General features: G+C 41.3%; 1 protein-coding gene across 3 annotated transcripts; it reads right to left on the reverse strand.

The window, feature by feature from the left end:
• Window positions 1-10,783: 10,783 nt before the first annotated feature.
• On the reverse strand, window positions 10,784-19,298 carry LOC148803329 (uncharacterized). 3 transcript variants are annotated; one of them, XM_088903971.1, is made up of 3 exons: window positions 18,142-19,298; window positions 17,125-17,740; window positions 10,784-16,807 (listed from the first exon to the last, which is right to left on the reverse strand). In XM_088903971.1, the coding sequence occupies exons 2-3, from the start codon at window positions 17,717-17,719 to the stop codon at window positions 16,770-16,772; spliced, it is 633 nt and encodes a 210-aa protein (XP_088760097.1). In that variant the 5' UTR covers window positions 17,720-17,740; window positions 18,142-19,298; the 3' UTR covers window positions 10,784-16,769. The 3 variants fall into 3 exon arrangements, with proteins under 3 accessions (XP_088760097.1, XP_088760090.1, XP_088760087.1); XM_088903964.1 differs by having other exon boundaries at window positions 17,952-19,295; XM_088903961.1 differs by having other exon boundaries at window positions 10,786-16,807; window positions 17,125-19,292.
• Window positions 19,299-21,403: the final 2,105 nt, after the last annotated feature.

Raw genomic sequence — 21,403 nt, forward strand, 5'->3', positions numbered from 1 at the left:
TTGGCATTTTGCCACTAAAAGGTTTCCCCTTTTTTCTGGTCCGGGTTTTTCTGGAGTCTGGGCTAGGGGTGCAAGTCGGGCGGGTTGGGCTTAAAGCCCAAGCCTGGACCGAGCCCAAGGTCAAGCCTAATCTTTTCAAGTCGAGCCCAGCTCGGATTGGTCATTGAATATATTCTAAATTATACGTATATGTATTTATGCAAATATATATATATAAATAAATATATATGCAAAATATGTATGTAAATAAGTAAATATGTATACAAATGTGTGTATATATATATATAAGGTTTTAAAAACCGATCTGGAAACGGAACCGTTCTAGCTACCGGCTGAGCCCAATATGTATGAATGTGTATAGTTGAGCTAGGCTCGAGCAGGGTTTGGGCTACCTAAGGGCTAGGCCCGAGCCTGGCCCAAAAAAAAAGTCTGACTTCTTGGGCCTGAGTCCAGCCCGAGGACCGAAAGTCTAAGCCCAACCCATGTAAAATTTTGGGTTGGGCTTGCCCAAGTTGCACCCCTACTCTAGGCATAGCCTAGTGGCTTATTGGGTTATATTATATATAATATTTTATATTAATGATATAAAATATGCATATAAATTTATTTTATAAATTATATAATATAATATATAATGTATTTTTTTTTGTAAACAAGGAATTCATTAAAAAACAAAAGCTAAATAGAAATACAAATAGAGTCAATTTTGCCCATTAACTATAAGAGTATGGCATCTACAAAGCAACTAGACTCAAATTTCCTTCTCTAAGTCAGAGAATTACCTTCCCTTTTTACAAAAGAAAAAACCACATTCAAGTTCTTTGAAAAGTTTAAGATGTCTTTGCACAAAAAGAAAGCTTCTTTTGTTGATGAAGGGTCCATGTTCTTCAGAGCATTCGTGATTGTCAGATTGTCACTTTCCAACACAAAAGGGCAATGGAAATTTTGTTTTCCTAGTTGGAGCCCTTTGAGACAAGCAACTGCTTCCGCTTGAAGGGAAAAAGAGCTAGCACATGATCCAAAATGAACAGCCAAAATTAACCCATGATTGTCTCTAATCACCACTCCAAATGCTGCCTTTCCTGTACATCAAAACTTGCATTAACATTTATCTTTACAGCATCTCCTTGGGAGGTTTCCAAAAAACATTCTAACTTTCTTCTTTAAGAGATTGTGAAGAATTTTGCCATTTTTTCAGTAAAGTCATTTTCCTCTACTTCGAACACCTATTCAATATTAGTAGATTTGTAGTTGAAGACTCGAAGCTAGACTCGATCTGAGCCTTCCATTTGGAATCCTCTCCACCACAACTTTGAACCTGGGGCATTCCACGACCAGACATTTCTCCCAACCTCTAGAACCATCTTGAAATCCAAGATTTGACAAGTTAGGCGTGTCCTTGTTGATTCGGGCAGCTCAGTAGACATCCTCTTCAAAGCGGCCTTCGACCAACTCCAGCTTCAAGAGGGCGACCAAGCCCAAGAACACTCCCCTGGTAAGCTTCAGCGGAGAGGAAGTTTGGCCCTTGGGAAGGGTAACAGTACTTGTGGAAGTCGGCACTTGGCCTAGCATAGTGAGGCTCAACCATGATTTCCTAGTGGTCGCAGCCCCCTCCCCATATAACGCCATAGTAGGTCGGCCGATTACCCATGCCTTACGGGCCGTGGTGTCCACCTACTATTTGGCCATGAAGTTCCCCACGGACTTCGGCATCGGGGTAGTGCGAGGTGACCAACTTGAGTCTCGCAAATGCTACGTCGCCACCCTTGAGGGAAAAACCAAGGTGGCCAATGACCTCAAGTTGGAGCAACCAACGGAGCAAAGCGAGGAGCGAGCTGCGCCCACAGAAGATACCGTCTCCATCCTGGCCTCGGCGGAAGACCCAGCTCGGACTCTTCAAATCGGTGCTTCAATTAAGAAGCCCCTGCAATCTAAACTTGTACGCTTTTTACTTGAAAATTTAGATGTTTTTTATGGTCTGCGGTAGAAATGCTCGGCATAGACCCTAGCATCATAACTCATAAACTTAATACTGATCCTGTAGTTAGGCCCGTTAGACAAAAGAAACGCAACCTAGCCCCAGAGCGATGGAGGGCAGCCAATGAGGAGGTCGGGAAGCTCTTTGCAACCGATTTTATCAGGGAAGTCCATTACCCGAGCTGGGTGGCCAACCCTGTCCTGGTGAAAAAGGCTAACGGTAAATGGCGCATGTGCGTCGACTACACCGACCGGAACCGAGCTTACCCAAAGGACTGTTTTCCACTCCCCATAATCGATCGTCTGGTGGACGCAACCTCAGGGCACGAGTTGCTGAGTTTCTAGATGCCTACTCGGGCTACAATCAGATCAGGATGGACCCGACAGACGAAGAACAAACTACCTTTATAACCGAGTTCGGCCTGTACTGCTACAAGGTCATGCCCTTTGGGCTAAAAAATGTCGGGGTGACCTTTCAAAGACTTGTGAACAAACTGTTTGAGCCATTGATTGGCCAAAAGATAGAATGTTATATAGACGACATGGTCGTCAAAACCCAGCTCTCATGCAATTTAATACAAGACTTGAATTTAGTTTTTGAAATCCTGCGTAGATTCAATATGAAGCTAAATCCGAATAAGTGTGTCTTTGGTGTCACCTCGGGTAAATTTCTAGGATACATCGTAAACCGACACGGCATTGAAGCCAACCAGACAAAATAAAGGCCATCTTAGATATGAGACCACCCCAAAAAATGAAGGAGGTTTAGAGGCTGAATGGCCGCATAGCCGCCCTGAGCCGCTTCATGTCCAAGTCGGCAGATCGCTGCCTATCTTTCTTTAAAGCAATTAAAAGCAAAGGGTTTGAATGGACCCAAGATTGTCAGCTCGCGTTTGACAAGCTCAAAAAGTATCTCGCTAGTATACCGGTCTTAACCCGGCCTGAGGAGGGCGAGGTTTTAGAGTTGTACCTCTCGGCAAGTGATGAAGTGGTCAGCGCGGTACTAATAAAAGAAGTAGATCGGGTCCAATGACCTATCTACTATGTTAGTAAAGTGTAGTAGGGAGCAGAAACGAGATATCCAGAGATAGAAAAACTGGCGTATGCAGCCCGAAAGCTCCGCCCGTACTTTCAGGCTCATACCATTGTCGTCCTCACCAACAAGCCTCTGAGGCAAGTCTTACTTAAGCCCGAGGTCTCTGGTCGACTGACGAAATGGTCCGTTGAGCTCAGCGAGTACGACCTCCAATATAAGCTGCGAAATGCTATTAAGGTCCAATCCTTAGTAGATTTTTTTGTGGAGTGTACTTTCAGCTCCGAAGTTCCCAGACCGGTTGAGCATGAAGCCCCCAGCTCGGGCGAGCCCGGAGCTCCAAGGCCGGTTGAGTCCGAACACCGTGAGGTATCAGCCAGTGCAGCATCTCTTCTAGTTAGGCCAAGAGAGAACTGGGATGAGGAGCCCTAGATCCTTCACGTAGATGGCTCCTCGAACTAGCAGGGCAGCGGAGCCGGAATAGTTCTACACAGCCCAAGCGGCACGAAACTGGAGTATGCACTACGCTTTGAGTTCGCAGCATCTAATAATGAAGCAGAGTACGAAGCGTTGATAGTCGGGCTAGCTCTAGCCATAAAAATGAAAGCCAAGCGCATTATCATCTGCAGTGATTCCCAGCTCGTAGTCAATCAGGTAACAGGAGAATACAAAGCTCGCGAATCGACTATGATTGCCTACCTAGCCAAAGTAAGAGAGGCTCTGCCCAACTTCCAGTCACATTTCATTAGGCAAGTCCCGAGGTCCAAGAACGCTGAGGCCGATGCCCTGTCCCGATTAGCCAGCACTAGTGATAACACCATGAGAACCGTGTACATAGAGAACCTGCCTCGGCCTAGCACTCTCGGGGGGGCAGAGGAGGTCGCTCCTGTCATTCAAGCAGAGCCGAGCTGGATTGACCCGCTCGCGAGCTTCCTACTACATGGGACCCTCCCTGCAGATTGTAACGTCGCCAGAAGGGTAGAGCATTAGGTGGCCAAATACGTCATGATAGATGAACGGATGTACCGAAGATCCTACACGCTCCCCTACCTGCGCTGCTTGCGACCCTCCGAAGCCGAGCTCATACTCCGCGACACTCATGAGGGCCTGTGCGGTGGACACTTGGGGGGCAGGGCCCTCTTCCAAAAAGCACTGTGGCAGGGATACTACTGGCCAATAATGAAAGCAGACGTTATTGAGTTCGTCAGAAAGTGTGACAAGTGCCAGAGACATGCCAACATCCACCATCAGCCCCCTGTCGATCTCAAGTATCTCACTAGTCCGTGGCCTTTTGCGCAATGGGGCATCGATATACTTAGACCGTTTCCACTAGCAACAGGCCAGAGGAAATTTCTAGTGGTAGCAGTGGATTATTTCACCAAGTGGGTAAAAGCCGAACCTTGTAACAATCATAGCCTAAAACGTTCAGACCTTCTTTTGGAAGAACATAGTGTGTCGCTTCGGGTTACCTTGGGTATTAATCTCTGATAACAGAAAGAAGTTCGAGGACATCAAATTCCAGAACTAGTGCCAAGACATGGGGATCCGACAGAACTTCACTTCGGTCGCGCACCCTCAAGCAAACGGCCAAGCAGAAGTCACGAACAGAGCTATACTCCGCAGACTGAAGGCACGGTTAGACTGAGCTAAAGGACTATAGGCGGATGAGCTACCTATTGGCTATCGAACCACAGAGAAAACCGCCACAGGAGAGACTCCCTTTAATCTCACCTACAGCACCGAGGCAGTCATCCCAGCCGATATCGAGGTTTCATTGCTACGACTGGAAGCATACGACAACAAGGCAAATGAGGACGAGCTCTGTACCAACCTCGACCTACTCGACGAAGTAAGGGACCTCACATATATCAAGACCGCAACCTACCAGCAAAGAGTAGCTCGGTACTATAACGCCAGGGTCAAGAAGCGGAACCTCCGCGTCGGCGACCTTGTCCTTCGTAAAGTTATGGTACCTGAGTCCGGCACTGGCAAGCTCGGACCGAATTGGAAAGGACCCTACCGAGTGAAACGAGTGCTCGGGGAAGGAACATATGAGCTCGAAACCCTTGAAGGGAAAGAAGTACCTCAGGCATGGAATATTGTCAACTTAAGGCAATATTATCTGTAACTACTGAGTAGACCACGAGTCAATCTCGGGGCCTAAGGGCCAGAATGCCGAGCTAACACGACCTCGACGCAACAAGACCCAGTCGCCTCTATGGCATAGCAAACCGCTGAGTAGACCATGAGTCACTCCCAGAAGCCTAAGGGCCAAAATGCCGAGCTAACACGACCTCAGCGCAATAAGACCTAGCCGCCTCCATGGCATGGGCAAACTTCAAGGGCAGACTATAAATCACCCTCTCAGCTTAAGGGCTAAAAAACCGAGCTAACTAAGATCTCAGCATCAAGAAAGAATTAGCCACTTCAGGGGCAAAGGCAGCTCCCCCTTTCCCGCTTGGCCTCCACCATGTTGTCGAAGTTCCGAGTTTGGTCCAGAAGAGTGGACTCCAAGTCCCGAACCTGTTGACAAAGGAGCTCCCTCCCCGCGGCCACCCTCGACTCCTCCTCCCTATAGCGCGCACTCTCCTCAGAAAGTCTGGCGATCTGTGCCTCCTAGTCCCGGACGAGCTGCTCCTAGGACTCGCTCCCCTTACGAGTGTGATGGAGCTCACCCCGGGTCTGGTCGAGCTCGCCTTGGAGCTTCTGAACAAGGACCCTTTGGTTGTGGGCATCGCCGGAGTGGATGTTCGTCCAGAGGGCCATGGCGTGGATGGTGGAGTTCACCTGCCAACAGGAAACTAAGGTCAAAAGGCAGCAAAAGGAAGCAAAAATAAGGAGAGGGGAAGGACCACTTACCACCATATAGTAAGTAGAGGCGAGCCCGGCGAGATCCCCGGGATCCATCTCCCCCCACTTAGCGATCTCCTCATGGCAGATCACCCTTCGGCTCTTCCGCCTAGCCACTACATAGTCATTAATACCCTCCCAGTTCCCCACTGGGAGCTGCGGGTAGGGGAACGACTGAGAAGGACCAGGACGAATCACCCCTTGTTGTGGGAGCTCGCCCTCCTCGAGGCCAACTCCGCCCACACCTCCTTCAGATGGAGGCAGCGGAACTTCAAGCGGCAGGGAAGTGAAGTCTGGCTCCGCATACCCGAACTCAGTACCCCCAGAGGTGGGAGTCCGGTCAGGACACGATCTCTTCACTTTGCACTTCTAGTTGCTTGAGAGGAGGCGGTGCGTGTCAACACCAGACATGATGGTTGCCAAAAAGTCCATAAGATATTAGTTCGGTAAGAAACAAAATGTATGTATACACAATACTGTTACAAGGCACTATGCAACTTAAAAAGGCAACCTACTCGGGCTCAAACCAGCCTGCACGAGCTTCTCCTCAGTCAAGTAGTCCGAACAGAGGAAGCCTACCGATGCCAGGACAACATCGTTTTCCGAGTTTCAGGGTCCAGCTCAGCCCCGGGGTCCCGGATGGCGCCCCTCCAAGAAGTTGGGAATGGCCACCCCTTGGGGTTACGGACCACAAAATAATCCCGCTTCCACGCGGGAATCTTATTTGGTAGCTTGTATAAGTGCTTGTAGCCGCGGCGGGGAGAGAGGTAGTAAAAATTCCTTTTCGGAGGAACTCTAGGAGTGGCATTTTTAATACAAAGAATAGAAGCAAAAATGTCAAGGTTCAAGGGGAGGCAATACTCATAACACAAAGAAATGGTCCCAACCATATTCCAGATAGCGTTGGGATGAAGTTGATCGATGGTAACATTAAAGTGGTTTAGCACCTCCACTATAAGGGGGTGTAGGGGAAGACGCAGGCCAGCCTCGAGCTGTTCCTGGTAAATAACTATCTCATCGGGACCATGCTCCCAAGGAAGTTACCAGTGGGAAGACTGTAAACGAGGTCCCCAGGAAGGTGAAAATAGCGGATTAGAGACCTGAGTCTCTCCGTCGTCATAGAAGAAGGACCAAAGATGTCAGGCTCCCTCCCCCGAGAAGTAGAGGCCACATCACCGGAGGTCTCCTGAGCCTCTGGGACCTGCTCCCAAGCTCCCCCCAAGCTCGAGGGAGCGTCGTCGTCCTGGTTACCATCCCGGTAATAAGTATGGTACGGGTACCCAGACATGATTGACAATGATTGAGACTCATCAGAAAAGACGAAACGAAGTGAACGGAAGAGCTCGGGTAAACTAGATGGATGTGCGACCTCAGAATCCGAAGACAGCAAGATGGCATGAAAGGAAATGAGGCCTAGGGGGCCCTCCTATTTATAGCCACTACGCCCCCGAATCAACGGCCCAGATTAAGGCAGATCCGGCGGTTCGTAGTCAAGCTGACCGCACACCTTCTAAAACCGAAATGTGATTGGCTGCACGTCTCCCATGATTGAGGTAATGGCGGCAGCATGACATCCGGAGTTAAGAGTCGCTTCAGCACATTTTCGGTATTCGAAAAGTCAGAAATCCCCTGATTCCCGCGCGCACATTTAATATAAGCAGTCAATCAAGTTTGAATTTCAGTCAAATCAACCCATCACACTTCATGAACTCCTCACACTAAGGCAACACTCTTAGCCCAAGGAGTGGGGGGCAATTGATGGAGGATGATTTGACTCGACCTACTGAGACGGTGACACGTGGATCTGACTCAGCACAAGCAACAGCTCAACGTCATGGCCTGACCCCGGCTAAGTAACGAGCCTGTAGAGCAGCTCGCTATGTCATAGCTCGCTATAGGGGGAGCTCGCTAAAACACGAGCTCCAGGTCCCCCGAGCTACCGAGGAGAAGGGAATACTCCAAGACTATTTCAACTCGTGAGCTAGGAAAACTAGCTCGCTCCAGCGAGAATCGCCCCCGAAGACCAACCTTGATGAGGGTCACCTCGAAATACTCCTAAGAGCTTGCTACAAAGTAGCTCGCTGCACGACAGGGTAGCTCGTTACAAAGTAACTCACGACTAAGCAACGCGACACTCTCAGGAAGCTTCTATCTGACAAGACCGTACTTGTCAGAATGCACCACGTCTCTCGACTGACGGCGCAGTCTCTACCCATTTGACAGTCTACACCCACGTCTTTCGACAGATGGAGGTGTGCCTGTCCCTTTAAAACATGCCACTCATCCAAGCGGGTAGTACATTGTAACGATCACCTGCGCAGCCCTGGCAGGTAACGACTGTGGCAGGAGCCTAGTGGCGATTATGCCCGATTTGACAAGAACGCCCCTATAAAAGCCCTTTTATCGAAGAGGAGAACTCTCTCTCGAATTAAATCTGAACTTGGACTCTTACTTTCTCACGAGCTAATCTCGAGGCATAGTGATCTAGCGCGACCTACACTCTTAGCCTTTTACACTCTTTTCTTTCTCTCCAGCGTTCTAACTTAAGCTTCGGGGTATTCCCGCCGGGCAAATCCCCTGGGGATCCTTCATCTTCCTCTTCTCAGGTGTCATTCGTTGCCAACAAGGAACCAGTCAACAGCCAGGTAGGAGTGCTCGGATCATGCCACATCAGGTTCCTTGTAACCAACTTCTATGCTCAACTCACACACTCCAGTAGCAATGACAACCCTCATTTTGATGCCAAAGCTTAATTAAAAGGAGTTTAGTTTCCCTCTATTTGAAGTATATATAAAGGACGAACAAGAAGTAAGTAGACAATTGTTATATGCAATATCGATATAGAACTTCATAAATTACTAAAAGAAAATAGTAAAATAGTTAGCAATGGATTCAGTTTAGAAATGAGAAATGGAGGAGACAGTGGGAGTTGATTGTCGAGGCTTTTAGAGGGTTGCATGGGTTGGATAGTGTTATTAAGACAGCAAAATCGATGTCTAAGAAGAAACCAGGTGGTGGGGATTCGTTCTCTTAGTTTTTGAAGTAGCAGAAACCTTTGGATAGGTGGACTCAAGCCACTAATGGAGAAATTCTAAGTGGCTCAACACGAATAGTGTCAAAGCTAAGAAAGAAAGCGGGAGTTCAAATTAGAGCTCTAGAGAAGATATTTATTTCTCTCATCTGTGCTCTCAAGGCATTTCCAAAAGATTTTCAATGAGATGGGAGAAGATTGCAATAGCCACCGGGCTTGGGGATGGTGCCAGTTCCGAGGACCTAAAAAAGGGTATACAAGGAAGCCCCTGCACGTCATTCCTTGAATATTCTGCTTTTCCGAACTGAAGGCTCCTACCGTCGGTTGATTTATAAAGTTTCGGAATCGCCTAAGAAAACCAAACTGAAGACGGTCGTGTTGCAGGGTTTCGTCTTTGAGCTCTGCGTTTTTAAGCCACAAGGGTCTAGATGCCATTACAAAAGTGAAGGGTATTTTGAACCATAAAAGAGTAGTTTAGGCATTTTGAGAAAACAAAAGTCTCACGTGGCATCACATTTGAATGGAATATAACATCGTGCTAACGGCAAGGGAGGATTTTGTCCATTATTAGAAATGTCCACGGAACTTTAAGTAATTTCTTAAACAATAAAGTAGGTTTGTGTCCATTTGCTAAACCTTAGGGGGTGTTTAAGTATTTAATCCTTATTTTAATAATATTTACTATGAATTAATAAATAAATTTATTTTTTATCTGTTAATTATTTAACATTTTTATTATTTATTTATTTTATGTAATCATTAAATAGATTAATAGTAAAATACTTATTTATTTATCCATTAATTACTTAGTTAATTAATTATTAATTATTGATTAGTTAATAGTATTTTAATTATTCAGTATTTCATTATTAATTAGAGATTAGTTATTCAAAATCCATAATTAGTTAATTAATTATTGTTTTATTATTTATTAGATTATAATTATTATTAATATTATATTTTACTAATACCTATAACTTAATTAATTATTTTAATATTTTAATATTAATTTATTCATAAATAATTAAATTATTCTTCATTGGTTAATTGTTTATTTTAATTTTTTGAATTAAATTATTAATTAATTAATAATAATATTTTAATTTATTATTTGATTATTAATTTGATATTAATTAGTTCATTAATTAATATTTTATTTTTTATTGATTGATTACTATTATTATTTTATTTTGTTAATACTTATGAATTAATTAATAATTTTAATATTTTATTCTAAAAATAATAATTATTTATTTTATGTTATTTATTAGTTTTTTATTAAGTTATTTTATTAATATATTATTAAAAATTGATAATTTATTTATGGGTTATGGATCTAGTACTAACTCTTAGAAATACTACAAGAAAGGTCATTTTTTGTTAAATAAGTTTCCCCCTACATTGCCACTTGTTTTCCACCAAAATGGTGGGATTCCACATCCCAAAAATTAGGATCCATAATCCCACCTTTTTCCCATCCCATCTCATGATATCCCACAAACCAAACATGGGAAGGGAGGAATATTCCAGAATATTTCATATTTCCCTTCCTATCCCACAAACTAAACGGAACCTAAGATAAACTATAAAGTTTATTTTCCTTACTAGCCTTTCATTTTAATTGACCTATAATTACAAAAGTGCCCTTCCCACCATATGTTTTAAATTTAGAAAACAAACATAAATCAATCATTTTTTTGTATTAAATAACTGAATTGTTGTAGGTTTTTTAGGCTTATGCCTGCTTAAACATGATGTAGTAGGGTGGGAATAAACTATCAAAGAGAGAAGAGAGAGAGAGAGAGAGAGAGAGAGAGAGAGAGAGAGAGAGAGAAAGAAGTGGAATCACTCCACACATTGAACTTGCAAAAGATCATTATAGAAACCTTCATTCATTAGCTTCAAAGGGAAGAGAATACATCTATCTATAGAGTGGCTTGTGTGGTTTGGAAAACTATTCATCATAATTATAAAAATGCCACTCCTTGTTTTGTGCATAAACAAATATAATAACTTTCTGCCTACCAAAGCAAATAAACTAAAAATGGAAAGAGGAGCACTACTAAACAAGAGGAACAAAATGCTACAGCCATATGAAATTGGTCAAAATGATGAAAATACCCCTATTCCCCAAAAATACAAAAATACAATTTCTTTCATAAAATTCCGAATTTGGTTCTTTAGCTCTTGTATTATTCTCTCCCGTTTCAAAAAAAAAAAAGTCTTTGAGCTCTAAAAAACTTGAGGATGAATTTTTTATGTACCTCAATGACAAAATGAATAGTCATTCCCATACCCACCTCAACACACTTGGACTATACCACATACATAACTAGAAATGGATCTTGAAAACAATGTATGTCTAAAGTACTGCCTTCCAAAACCTTATTTCTTAAATCATCAATAACATTAGCTTCTTGAACACTTACATCATTATTACGAACTTTTATATCCTAAATCTCAATTGCAAAATTTGGAACTTTCCTCCAATCTCTAGTTGAGAAATGAGAAATGTCCATCTCTATGTGTTCAGCTACCCTTGGTTCTTCAACAAACTCTTGGACTTCTTCCATTATGTTGGTAGAATTTGTACTATGTAAGTTTGTCATTCTTGAATTGGTTCCATTTGAACTTGTAAGTTAAAGTCATGACTTCCATCCCTAATAAGATCTACTACAACCAAAACATTTGCGTCTTGCACTTGAATTTCTTCAACTTGCTTTAGCCTCTATCTCTTTCACTTATTGATCATTAGCCTCAAGCTGGCCATGGGTGTTGGGAGCTCCTTCTTCAACAATTCCTATCTATTCTTGGCCCCCACCCTTTTGATATTCAATGTTTACATCTATAGGTTAAAATTCTTCATTCATAACTTTAGCTCTAGGATGGGCATCAACATGCAAGAAATCATCTTCTTTATCTTCAACTATCTAATCATTGGCTTCAAATTATTTTTTGTAACCAATTGCTTCTTCATTATCTTGAAAGCCAATTCAAAACCATGATCTAAGTCATAAATTTGAACTATAGACAATTTATTCTTGATATCATTCCTTAGTGCATTCATGAAATTTATAAACTAATTTATGCCTTTCACTTTCTAAAATGTCACATGCAATATACAATTCATCAAACTTATGCATATATTGAATTACAGATGACATGCTTTTCTTGAGATTAGTCAACTCCATATATAAATCATGGAAGTGTTGTGGAATGTACTTTTCTTACAAACACTTCTTCATTTCTACCCATGTAGTAATAAGATATCCACCTCTATATTCTAGTCATTGCTCAAGAATTCACCATACTTTAGCATGACCCATGAGTTTCATGCATGCAAATCTAAACCTTTGTTTTTCAAACATATCATGCCAATGAAAATATTCTTCTAGTTCAACAACCCAATCAAAGAATGCTTATAGGTCTTCATCTCCCTTGAAATTAAGTATTTCCTTTTCTCTTCTATCATTCTTGAAAACCTTATTCCTATAGTTGACACTACTAGATCTTTTCTTCCACCAACTTCTTAAGTAAGTCAACCATAAGCCCTTCATATGGTTCAAAAAATGGATAATCATTGACTCTAGACCCATGAGATTGTTTAGAAGATACCCTAGGCCTATAGAATTAATGGTCACTTTTTAAGAACATGGTGACTAACCATTAGCTCTGATACCAAAATTGTTGTAGAATTGGTCTCTTTTCATTACAAGATAGACAAAGAGGGGAATAGAGAAAAAATAAAAAAGGGTAGAGAAAAAAGAAAAAGGAATCCTAAACAATCACTCTAAGGGTCCTAGAATCACTTTAGGGTTTGTAGGAACCACTCTATACAACTACTAGATCTTTTCTTCCACCAACTTCTCAAGTAAGTCAATCATTGGCCCTTCATATGGTTCAAAAAATGGATAATCATTGATTCTAGACCCATGAGATTGTTTAGAAGATACCTTAAGCCTATAGAATTAATGGTCACTTTTGAGAACATGGTGACTAACCATTAGCTCTGATACCAAAACTGTTGTAGAATCGGTCTCTTTTCATTTCAAGATAGACAAAGAGGGGAATAGAGACAAAAGAAAAAGGGTAGAGAAAAAAGAGAAAGAAATCCCAAACAATCACTCTAAGGGTCCTAGAATATAGGGTTTGTAGGAACCACTCCATACAACAAACTTACAAATGAGCTTTCAATAAATCTTCATTCATCCATTAGCTTCAAAAGGAAGAGAATACATTATAGAGTGGCTTGTGTGGTTCGAAATATTGTTCATCATAATTAAAAAAATGTCACTCCTTGTCTTGTGCATCAAGAAACACAATAACTTTCCACCTCCTAATGCAAACAACCTAAAATTAAAAGAAAATGACTACTAAGCTAGAGGAACAAGATTCTATAACCCAAGCCCACATGGGACTGATCAAAATGACAAAAATACCCTTATTGCCCAAAAATACAAAAACACATAAAATTTTAGAAAATTCCAAATTTGATTCTTTAGCTCCTGCATTAACACCTCTTTTTAACAAGGGTTTATGCCTCAACCTAAAGTTATTAGACCTTAAGGAAAAATCTAAGTGCTTCCCTCAAGGTGTAAGCCTCTCACACCTCAAGGCTTAAGCCTTTTAAGTCCATGGCCAAAGGAATGTTGGCCTTCCTATGGAACTCTCCTCTAGGAAGTGATGAATCAAATCTCAAGCTCTTCTCGGGTAAGCTTTGGTTGGTTTAGGATCTATCTCTATTGATTATAGCAATTGGCAATAATGGAAGTTGTTGCATTGTTTTAGATGATGGTGTAACAGCCAAGTGTGGCTATTAAAGAGGGAGGTGGAGTCTATTGGTGTGGATTACAAGAGAGAAATGAGTGAAAGGAATAGAAGAAAAACAAAAAACAAGAAATGAAGAAGAAGAAGAGAAAAATAGAAAGAGGGAAGAGGAGAGAAGAGGTGAGAGGGTTCAGTTCCTCAGCTTCAGACATACCAGAATTCATTCTTTGCTACATTTGTTGGTAGTGCAGAAAAGGGAGAAAGAAAGGAAGAAAGAAATATCGAAGAAGAAGAAGAAGGGAGAAAGAGAGAGAGAGAGAGGATCTCCTAGTACTGCTCTTGTTCATTTTCTAGTGGGTGAAGACAATGAACGGTATGTTACTTAGGGCATGTTCGTTTTTCATGAAGTGAAGGGGGGAAAGTCTAGTCAATGGGATTATGAATCCTATTGACCTCATTCAATTCTAGAATTGTCATGTACAAAGCGCGTACACACATACTAGTGTGTGTGTGTGTGTGTGTATTATATAATCTTTTATCTTGCACAAAAATGATCCTTTGTCTTTGATACGGAAACACAGAAGATGAGTGGAGAAAATAATAATTCACACTATCAATTCAATGGGCTACAACCTATTTATAATGGAGCTAATAAGGTCGGCGATAAGAAGCCAACCCTTATAGGGAACTATACAAAGAGGAAAAGATAAGATTAGGAGATAGAATACTAATTGTGGTAAAATACGAATTGTGCTAACATCCCCCCTCAAACTCAAGATGGCAATGTATCAGTCATCTGGAGTTTGCCAACTAGAGTACGAAAGCGGAGAGGAGAGTGAGCTTTTGTAAAGATATCTGCTGACTGATCCTGGGAAGAGACAGGAATAAGACGAACAGTACCCTCGAGCACATGATGACGAATAAAGTGACAATCAGTCTCAATATGCTTGGTGCGCTCATGAAAGACATCATTGTGAACAATCTGTATGGCGCTACGATTGTCACAGTAAAGAAGAGTAGTAGATGAATGAGTAATTCCCATGTCATGGAGTAACCATCGTAACCATAACAACTCAGAGGTAGTGTCAGCAAGAGCTCGATATTCAGCTTCAGTACTGGAACAAGAGACAGCCGTTTGCTTCTTACTACGTCAGGATATAAGAGAATCTCCAAGAAAGAAGCAATAACCAGTAGTGGAGCGTCTATTAGTAGGATCACCGGCCCAATCAACATCAGAATATGCGATCAAATGAAGAGAGGAAGAACTGGAGTAGTGAAGTTCGTGAAACAAAGTGCCCTTGACATAACGGATGATACGAAGCACGGCAGCATAATGAGTAGTGCGAAGAGTAGACATGAACTGACTCACAATATGAACAGCATATGCAATATCAGGACGAGTAATAGTAAGATATACAAGATTGCCAACTAGTTGCCGATATAAGGTGTAGTCACTAAGAGGAGTATCATTAGTGGCTAAAAAATGGGCATTAGACTCAATCGGAGTGTTAACAGTCTTAGTATCAGCGAGTCTTGCACGAGAAACAAGATCAGTGGCCTACATGGCCTGAGATAGATAATATCCAAATTGGTCGGAGGAAACCTCAATGCCTAAAAAATAATTCAGTCGACCAAGATCTTTCATGTCAAACTGTTTGCTAAGAAAAGACTTAAGAGCTGAAATGCCCTGCAAATCATCTTCAGTGATGATCATGTCATCAACATAAAGGAGAAGTACACAACCCTGAGAGATCTTACGAATGAACAAGGCATGATCATAAGTGCTAGATTGAAAACCAAACTAACAAATAGTAGAGCTGAACTTGGAGAACCATGCTCGAGGCGCCTGCTTAAGACCATATAGAGCCTTATAGAGACGACAAACCTGATTAGGGAGATGATCATAACCAGGAGGGGGCTGCATATAAATCTCTTCAGAAAGATCGCCATTGAGAAAAGCATTCTTAACATCCATCTGAAATAGCTACCAGTGCTTAGCAGCAGCAATCGCAATAAGACTACGAACAAAAGTGAGACGAGCTATTGAGGCAAACGTCTCCTCATAATTAATGCCATACTCCTGTGTGAACCCTTTGGCTACCAGCCTAGCTTTATACCTTTCAACTGAACCATCCGCTCGAGTCTTGATTTTGTTGACCCATTTACAACCAATCATAGATTTATCTGGAGGCAGGTCAACTAAATCCCAAGTATGAGTGCTTGTAAGAGCTTGAATTTCTTTTGCCATTGCTTTTTGCCATAGAGGGTTAGTACTAGCCTCGCGATAGGTACAAGGCTCGTATAAAGATACAATGGTAGAATAATAGTGAAAATCACAAAGGAGAATGGAAGGTTTAGTGACCCTACCAAAACGACGTAGTGAAGTATCAGAATGATCAGGGTCTAATTCATCAGGAGGAATCAAGGGCTCTGAAGAAGGCAGAGCCGAAGGATCCATAGCCAAGGTAGATGCATCAGGAGCGGTTGTAGGTTGTGTAGTACTGGGAGAGCTATCAGAGGAAGGAGTAGTAGGACCCATAGGTAAATCATCAGGAAAAAGCGAAATAGTAGGATCAATAAAAAATTGTGGAGATGTTGTGGTAACTCAAAATGAGGAGAGACTTGAGAACGTTTTGAGTAAGGATAGAATCTCTATATTCCATGGCATTATCAGTGCGAAAAATTTTGATGGTAGAGGAAAACTGTGTTTTGATCATGGTGGAAAATTGAATATAAATTGCAGGTAATTCAAATTTATTACACAAAAGATAAATCCATGTATATCGAGAGAAATCATCAACGAAGATCACAAAATAATGCGAACCACCCACGGTATTATGAGGTGAAGGGCCCCAAATATCAGAGTGAATAAGATCAAAAGGTGTAGAAGAAACAAAATCACTTGTATGAAAAGGCAAAGCATTATGTTTTGAAAGATGACATGAAATACAATCAAAGTGTGTTGTTTTAACAGGACCTAAACATCCATTAGAAATTAAAGATCCTAATCTAAAGGTAGAGATGCCAAGGCGAGAATGCTAGACACTAGAGGTGATAGCAGCAGCAAGGGATGGTAGATGAAGAGATGATAGCTCAAACAGTCTCCCAACCTTACGGCATGTCCCAATGATCTTCCCTGTTCGTGGATCCTGCACAGTACAACCACGACTTGAAAAATGTATTTCAAAACCAAGTTCACATAATTGTCCAATAGATATAAGATTTAAAGACAATTTAGGTACCAAAAAAGTATTAGGTAGTGACAAGTGAGGGGTTGAAATAGTTCCTATACTTTTAACAGTTAGGGTTGAACTATCGGCAGTATGAACAATTGGTGCAATAGAAAGATGTGACTTGGAAGTAAACATAGATGAATTGGAGGTCATATGATTGCAGCAAGCAGAATCAAAATACCACAATGAAGAAGTACCTAAAGTGACAGACAATACTGGATTAAAAGAAATACCAGAATTAGGTTGAAGCTGATGAAGAAGAACTCGGAGTTCTCTAAGGGAAAAATTTGGAGAGGTGTTATCAAAAGAATCCTCTATGGCAGCAGCTGTAGTAGAATTCGAAGCCTGAGAAACCATGGATGAGGACTTCTGTCCAGACGCCTTTTTGGCTTGCAAGCGGCGGCACTTAGAAATAGTATGACCAGTCTTATTGCAGTATTTGCATAAACTCCTTTTTGAGGATTTAGAGGAAGTTGAAGAAGTAGCAAATGTAACCGGGGTGACTGGAGTAGCAAGAACAACATCAGTAGATAATAAGGATCGCTCATCTCGAAGTGTTTTTAGACGAGTTTCTTCAGAAAGCATATCTTTGATCACAACTTCAAGAGAAGGCAATGGGCTACGATGAAGTAGAGTACCACTAACAGGTTCATACTCATCCCTGAGAGTCATCAGAAGATGCCAAACACGTTGGCGATCACGAAGCTTGGAATAAGTAGTGGCCGCAAAGGTACTATCCCATTCAGGTTCACACTGTGCTAACTGATCCCAAAGAACTTGTAATTCAGAGACATAAATGTGAATGGTCTGTTCAGGTGGCTGCTTCATGTGGTGAAGATGCCTATAGAGCTGAAACCGATGCACATCATCAGAAATAGAATAACGAGCTTGCATACCTCTTTAGGAGAGTCATATCTGCGAAATTCCAACTTGATGCTTGCAATACAAGTATTGTGAAACCAGGTCAATATTTGATGATATTTCCCGTCCCATTTTTCTATTCATTCAGTAAATTTATCCTCTGTTTCATCAGGAATTTTAGTAGGTTTGGGAATCTCACCAGTCACATATCGCCATAGAAGGCATCCCTTGAGAAAACTGCACATCTCTTGGGACCATAAATCATAATTTGAGCCATCGAAGGTAACAGTGATGGGATGAGAGATATGTTGAGCAGCTTCAGATGAATCTATGAGGAGAAACACAGAACTTTGGAGCAACACAAATCACAGGAAAATCTCAATACTGACCTTAAAAAAATAGGGCAGAATCCCTAATGTCTTCTTCGTCGGGGCAGCCTCAGTTCCAGTACACGCAGACCTTTATGGAAGAAGAGGTTGGCCAATTCCATTATGATGCACGGGCGGAACAATGGGAAGAAGCTCATGGCTGTCCACATCGTCAAGAAAGCAATGGAGACAATCCATGTGCTCACAGATAAAAAAAAAATCCTATTCAAGTTATTGTGGCCTACACGCAAACCTTTATGGAAGAAGAGGTTGGCCAATTCCATTATGATGCACAGGCGGAACAATGGGAAGAATCTCATGGCTGTCCACATCGTCAAGAAAGCAATGGAGACAATCCATGTGCTCACGGATAAAAAAAAAAACCCTATTCAAGTTATTGTGGATGCTATAATCAATAGTGGGCCGAGAGAAGATGCAACTCATATCGGTTCTTCTGCTGTTGTGAAGCGTCAAGCTGTTGATATCTCTCCTCTGAAGCGTGTTGACCTAGCACTATACCTTCTTACGAAGGGTGCCCGAGAGTGTGCTTTCAGGAATATGAAGTCCATGGCTGAATGCTTGGTCGATGAACTTATTAATGCTGCCAAGGGCTTCCAACAGCTATGCCATTAAGAAGAAAGATGAGATTGATCATGCTGCCAAGGCCAACCGTTAGAAGAGATTAATTAAAGCTCTGTGGGCTGCGGTTGTAGGTGTGTGCTAGAGATCGGAGGAAGATGAAGTTGATATCACTGAAGAACCACCAACACCGCCAACGCCGGAATTGCCAAAAAAACAGTCGAAGCGAGGGGCAAGGATTCTATTGCCTCAGTTGCCTCCACCACCAGGAATTGCCAAGAAAACAGAGTCGAAGCAAGGGGCAAGGATTCTGCTGCTTCGGTTGCCTCCACCACCAGGCCTCAAGCTAATGACCGCCTGATTTAAAAAGAATAAAGTTGTATTGCAGTAACATCTGCATCATGCTGAAATAATATCGGCAATGGATAACCACTCTAAACAAATCGTCCAACCTTGAAACAGAAAATGACTAAAAACAAACAAAATCGAAAAAAAAAAGATTGAATCTTTAAATCGAAAAAGGGTCGAATCTTTAGAATCTTTGGCTCATACCATGATACGAAAGCACAGAAGATGAGTGGAGAAAATAATAATTCACACTATCAATTCAATGGGTTACAACCTATTTATGATGGAGCTAATAAGGTCGGCGATAAAAAGCCAACCCTTATAGGGAACTATACAAAGAGGAAAAGATAAGATTAGGAGATAGAATACTAATTGTGGTAAAATACAAATTGTGCTAACAGTCTTGAGAGCTAAGAAAAGAGAGCAAAGAGAGAGAGAGAGAGAAACTTTGGTTGTATTTACTATATAGGGGTACAACTTGGGCAGGCTTGGGTTGGTTGGGGACTTATTAAAATTTTGATGGACCTAGCCCAAAAGCCTGGCCCTAATTCCTGTTTTCTCTGCTTGTCAATCATTTTTTATCTTGGGTTTGTTAAAATAACTTAGAATCACAAAAGTTGCTTTCAAACTTAAATGCTGAACTACATCCTCTTCCATCAATTTATTCAGAGGTTTCACTAGAGAGCCAAAGGCTTTGGCTTTGCTGCTGGGACCTGGAGATGCTAATGGACAATACAATTTTGTATGCAACTTTTCAACATCCTACAAACACCAAATGCTGGTCAAAAGAAGGCATCCAGATGGGAATCTGGATTTGCTCTTCACACCCACCTCAGAGAAAGTTCCGGCCTTATATCGAGAACATCTCCTATACTTGTATTTATTATTCATGGAGAGATGTTCTCAATACACTGTTGGATTTAGTTGTGAGGTCAATATGAGGAGCGCTCTGTATGTGAGGAACAGATCCCAAATCTCTAGATGGACATATTATTCTTGCCATTACAAAAATGCCCCTTGATCTAAGTCATTGCTACAATCAACTAGAAATTTTATCAACTCACAGCCACCATTACTTGGCATTCTGAATCGGGTTTTGTAGCCCAACGTTTTAAAACCGATTCAGAAATACAACCGTTTTGGTCAATGGTTTCTCCATCAACAGCTCAATTGAATGAAATGATCCATTACAATATCGAATATTAAAAAATAAAAATTAATTAAAATATAAAATTGATCTAAAGTCGTTGTCAAGGTTGGACTTTTAGCAGTTCAATTGTCTAGGTCAGCATTTTGTTGACCAAGTCAATATTTTTTTTTTTGAAATTCTGAATTAGGTGCAAAACTGAACTGTTTATATCATGGTTTTTAAAAACGAACCGGTGACCGAACCGTTCAGGGGTCCGTTACCGGTTCGAACGGTCCGGTCATTCGACCCGAAAGGCCAACCCATTCTGATAAAAAAAATTTAAAAATTTAAAAAATTGGAAAACGGTCGAAACCGTTTGAATGGTTAACCGGCCGATTCAGCGGTTTGCTGACCAAAATCAATGGTTTTGGGGGAAAAAGCGGTTTTGGAAGAAAATGGAACCGGTCTCGGTTTTTTTGGTCCAACTGTCCGGTCCGGTCCGGTTTTGAAAACAGTGGTGTATATAGGTGGTTGGGTCCTACGTCAACGATGGTTCAAAAACCATGTTGCATCCCATTGTACACCCTTTATTAATTTGTAGTGAACACTTTTTTTTTCTTAACTTTTGAGTGGGATTTTAAGCAATGTTTCAAAAACCATTGTACATGTTTCTTTTTGTATATCTTCCTTTTCTATTTCAAATAATTGAGTCAAGACACTATCATTTTCATCTTTTATTTGGTCTTCTAAGAACACGACATCCCGACTTTCTAGGAGTTCAATAGATCCATCAGATTTATGATTTATGAATTTGTAATATTTGTTGTTTTCTAAATATCCTATAAAGGTGCATCTTATGCTTTTGTTATCTAGTTTGTTTCTTAGTTGACTAGGAATTCTAACATAGGCACTAGAACCCCAAATTTTAATATTATATAGGTATGGTTTTTTACCAGTCCAGATTTCATGAGGTGTCAATTTATTCACTTTAGTTGGTATTTTGTTTAGAATATAAATTGTTGTACTTAATGCTTCACCCCAGAAATGTGTTCCTAGATTGGAGTGTGATAACATTGACTTTACCATGTCAAGTAGAGTTTTATTCCTATGTTCAGCAACTCCATTCTGTTGTGGAGTATAACTCATGGTTAATTGATGTTTTATCCCATTTTGTATACAAAAATCATTAAATAGATTAGATATGTACTCACCACCTCTATCACTTCT

This window comes from Nelumbo nucifera, chromosome 1 (assembly GCF_055504915.1).
Source record: "Nelumbo nucifera cultivar China Antique chromosome 1, China Antique-T2T, whole genome shotgun sequence".
In the NCBI taxonomy this organism is placed as follows: domain Eukaryota; kingdom Viridiplantae; phylum Streptophyta; class Magnoliopsida; order Proteales; family Nelumbonaceae; genus Nelumbo; species Nelumbo nucifera.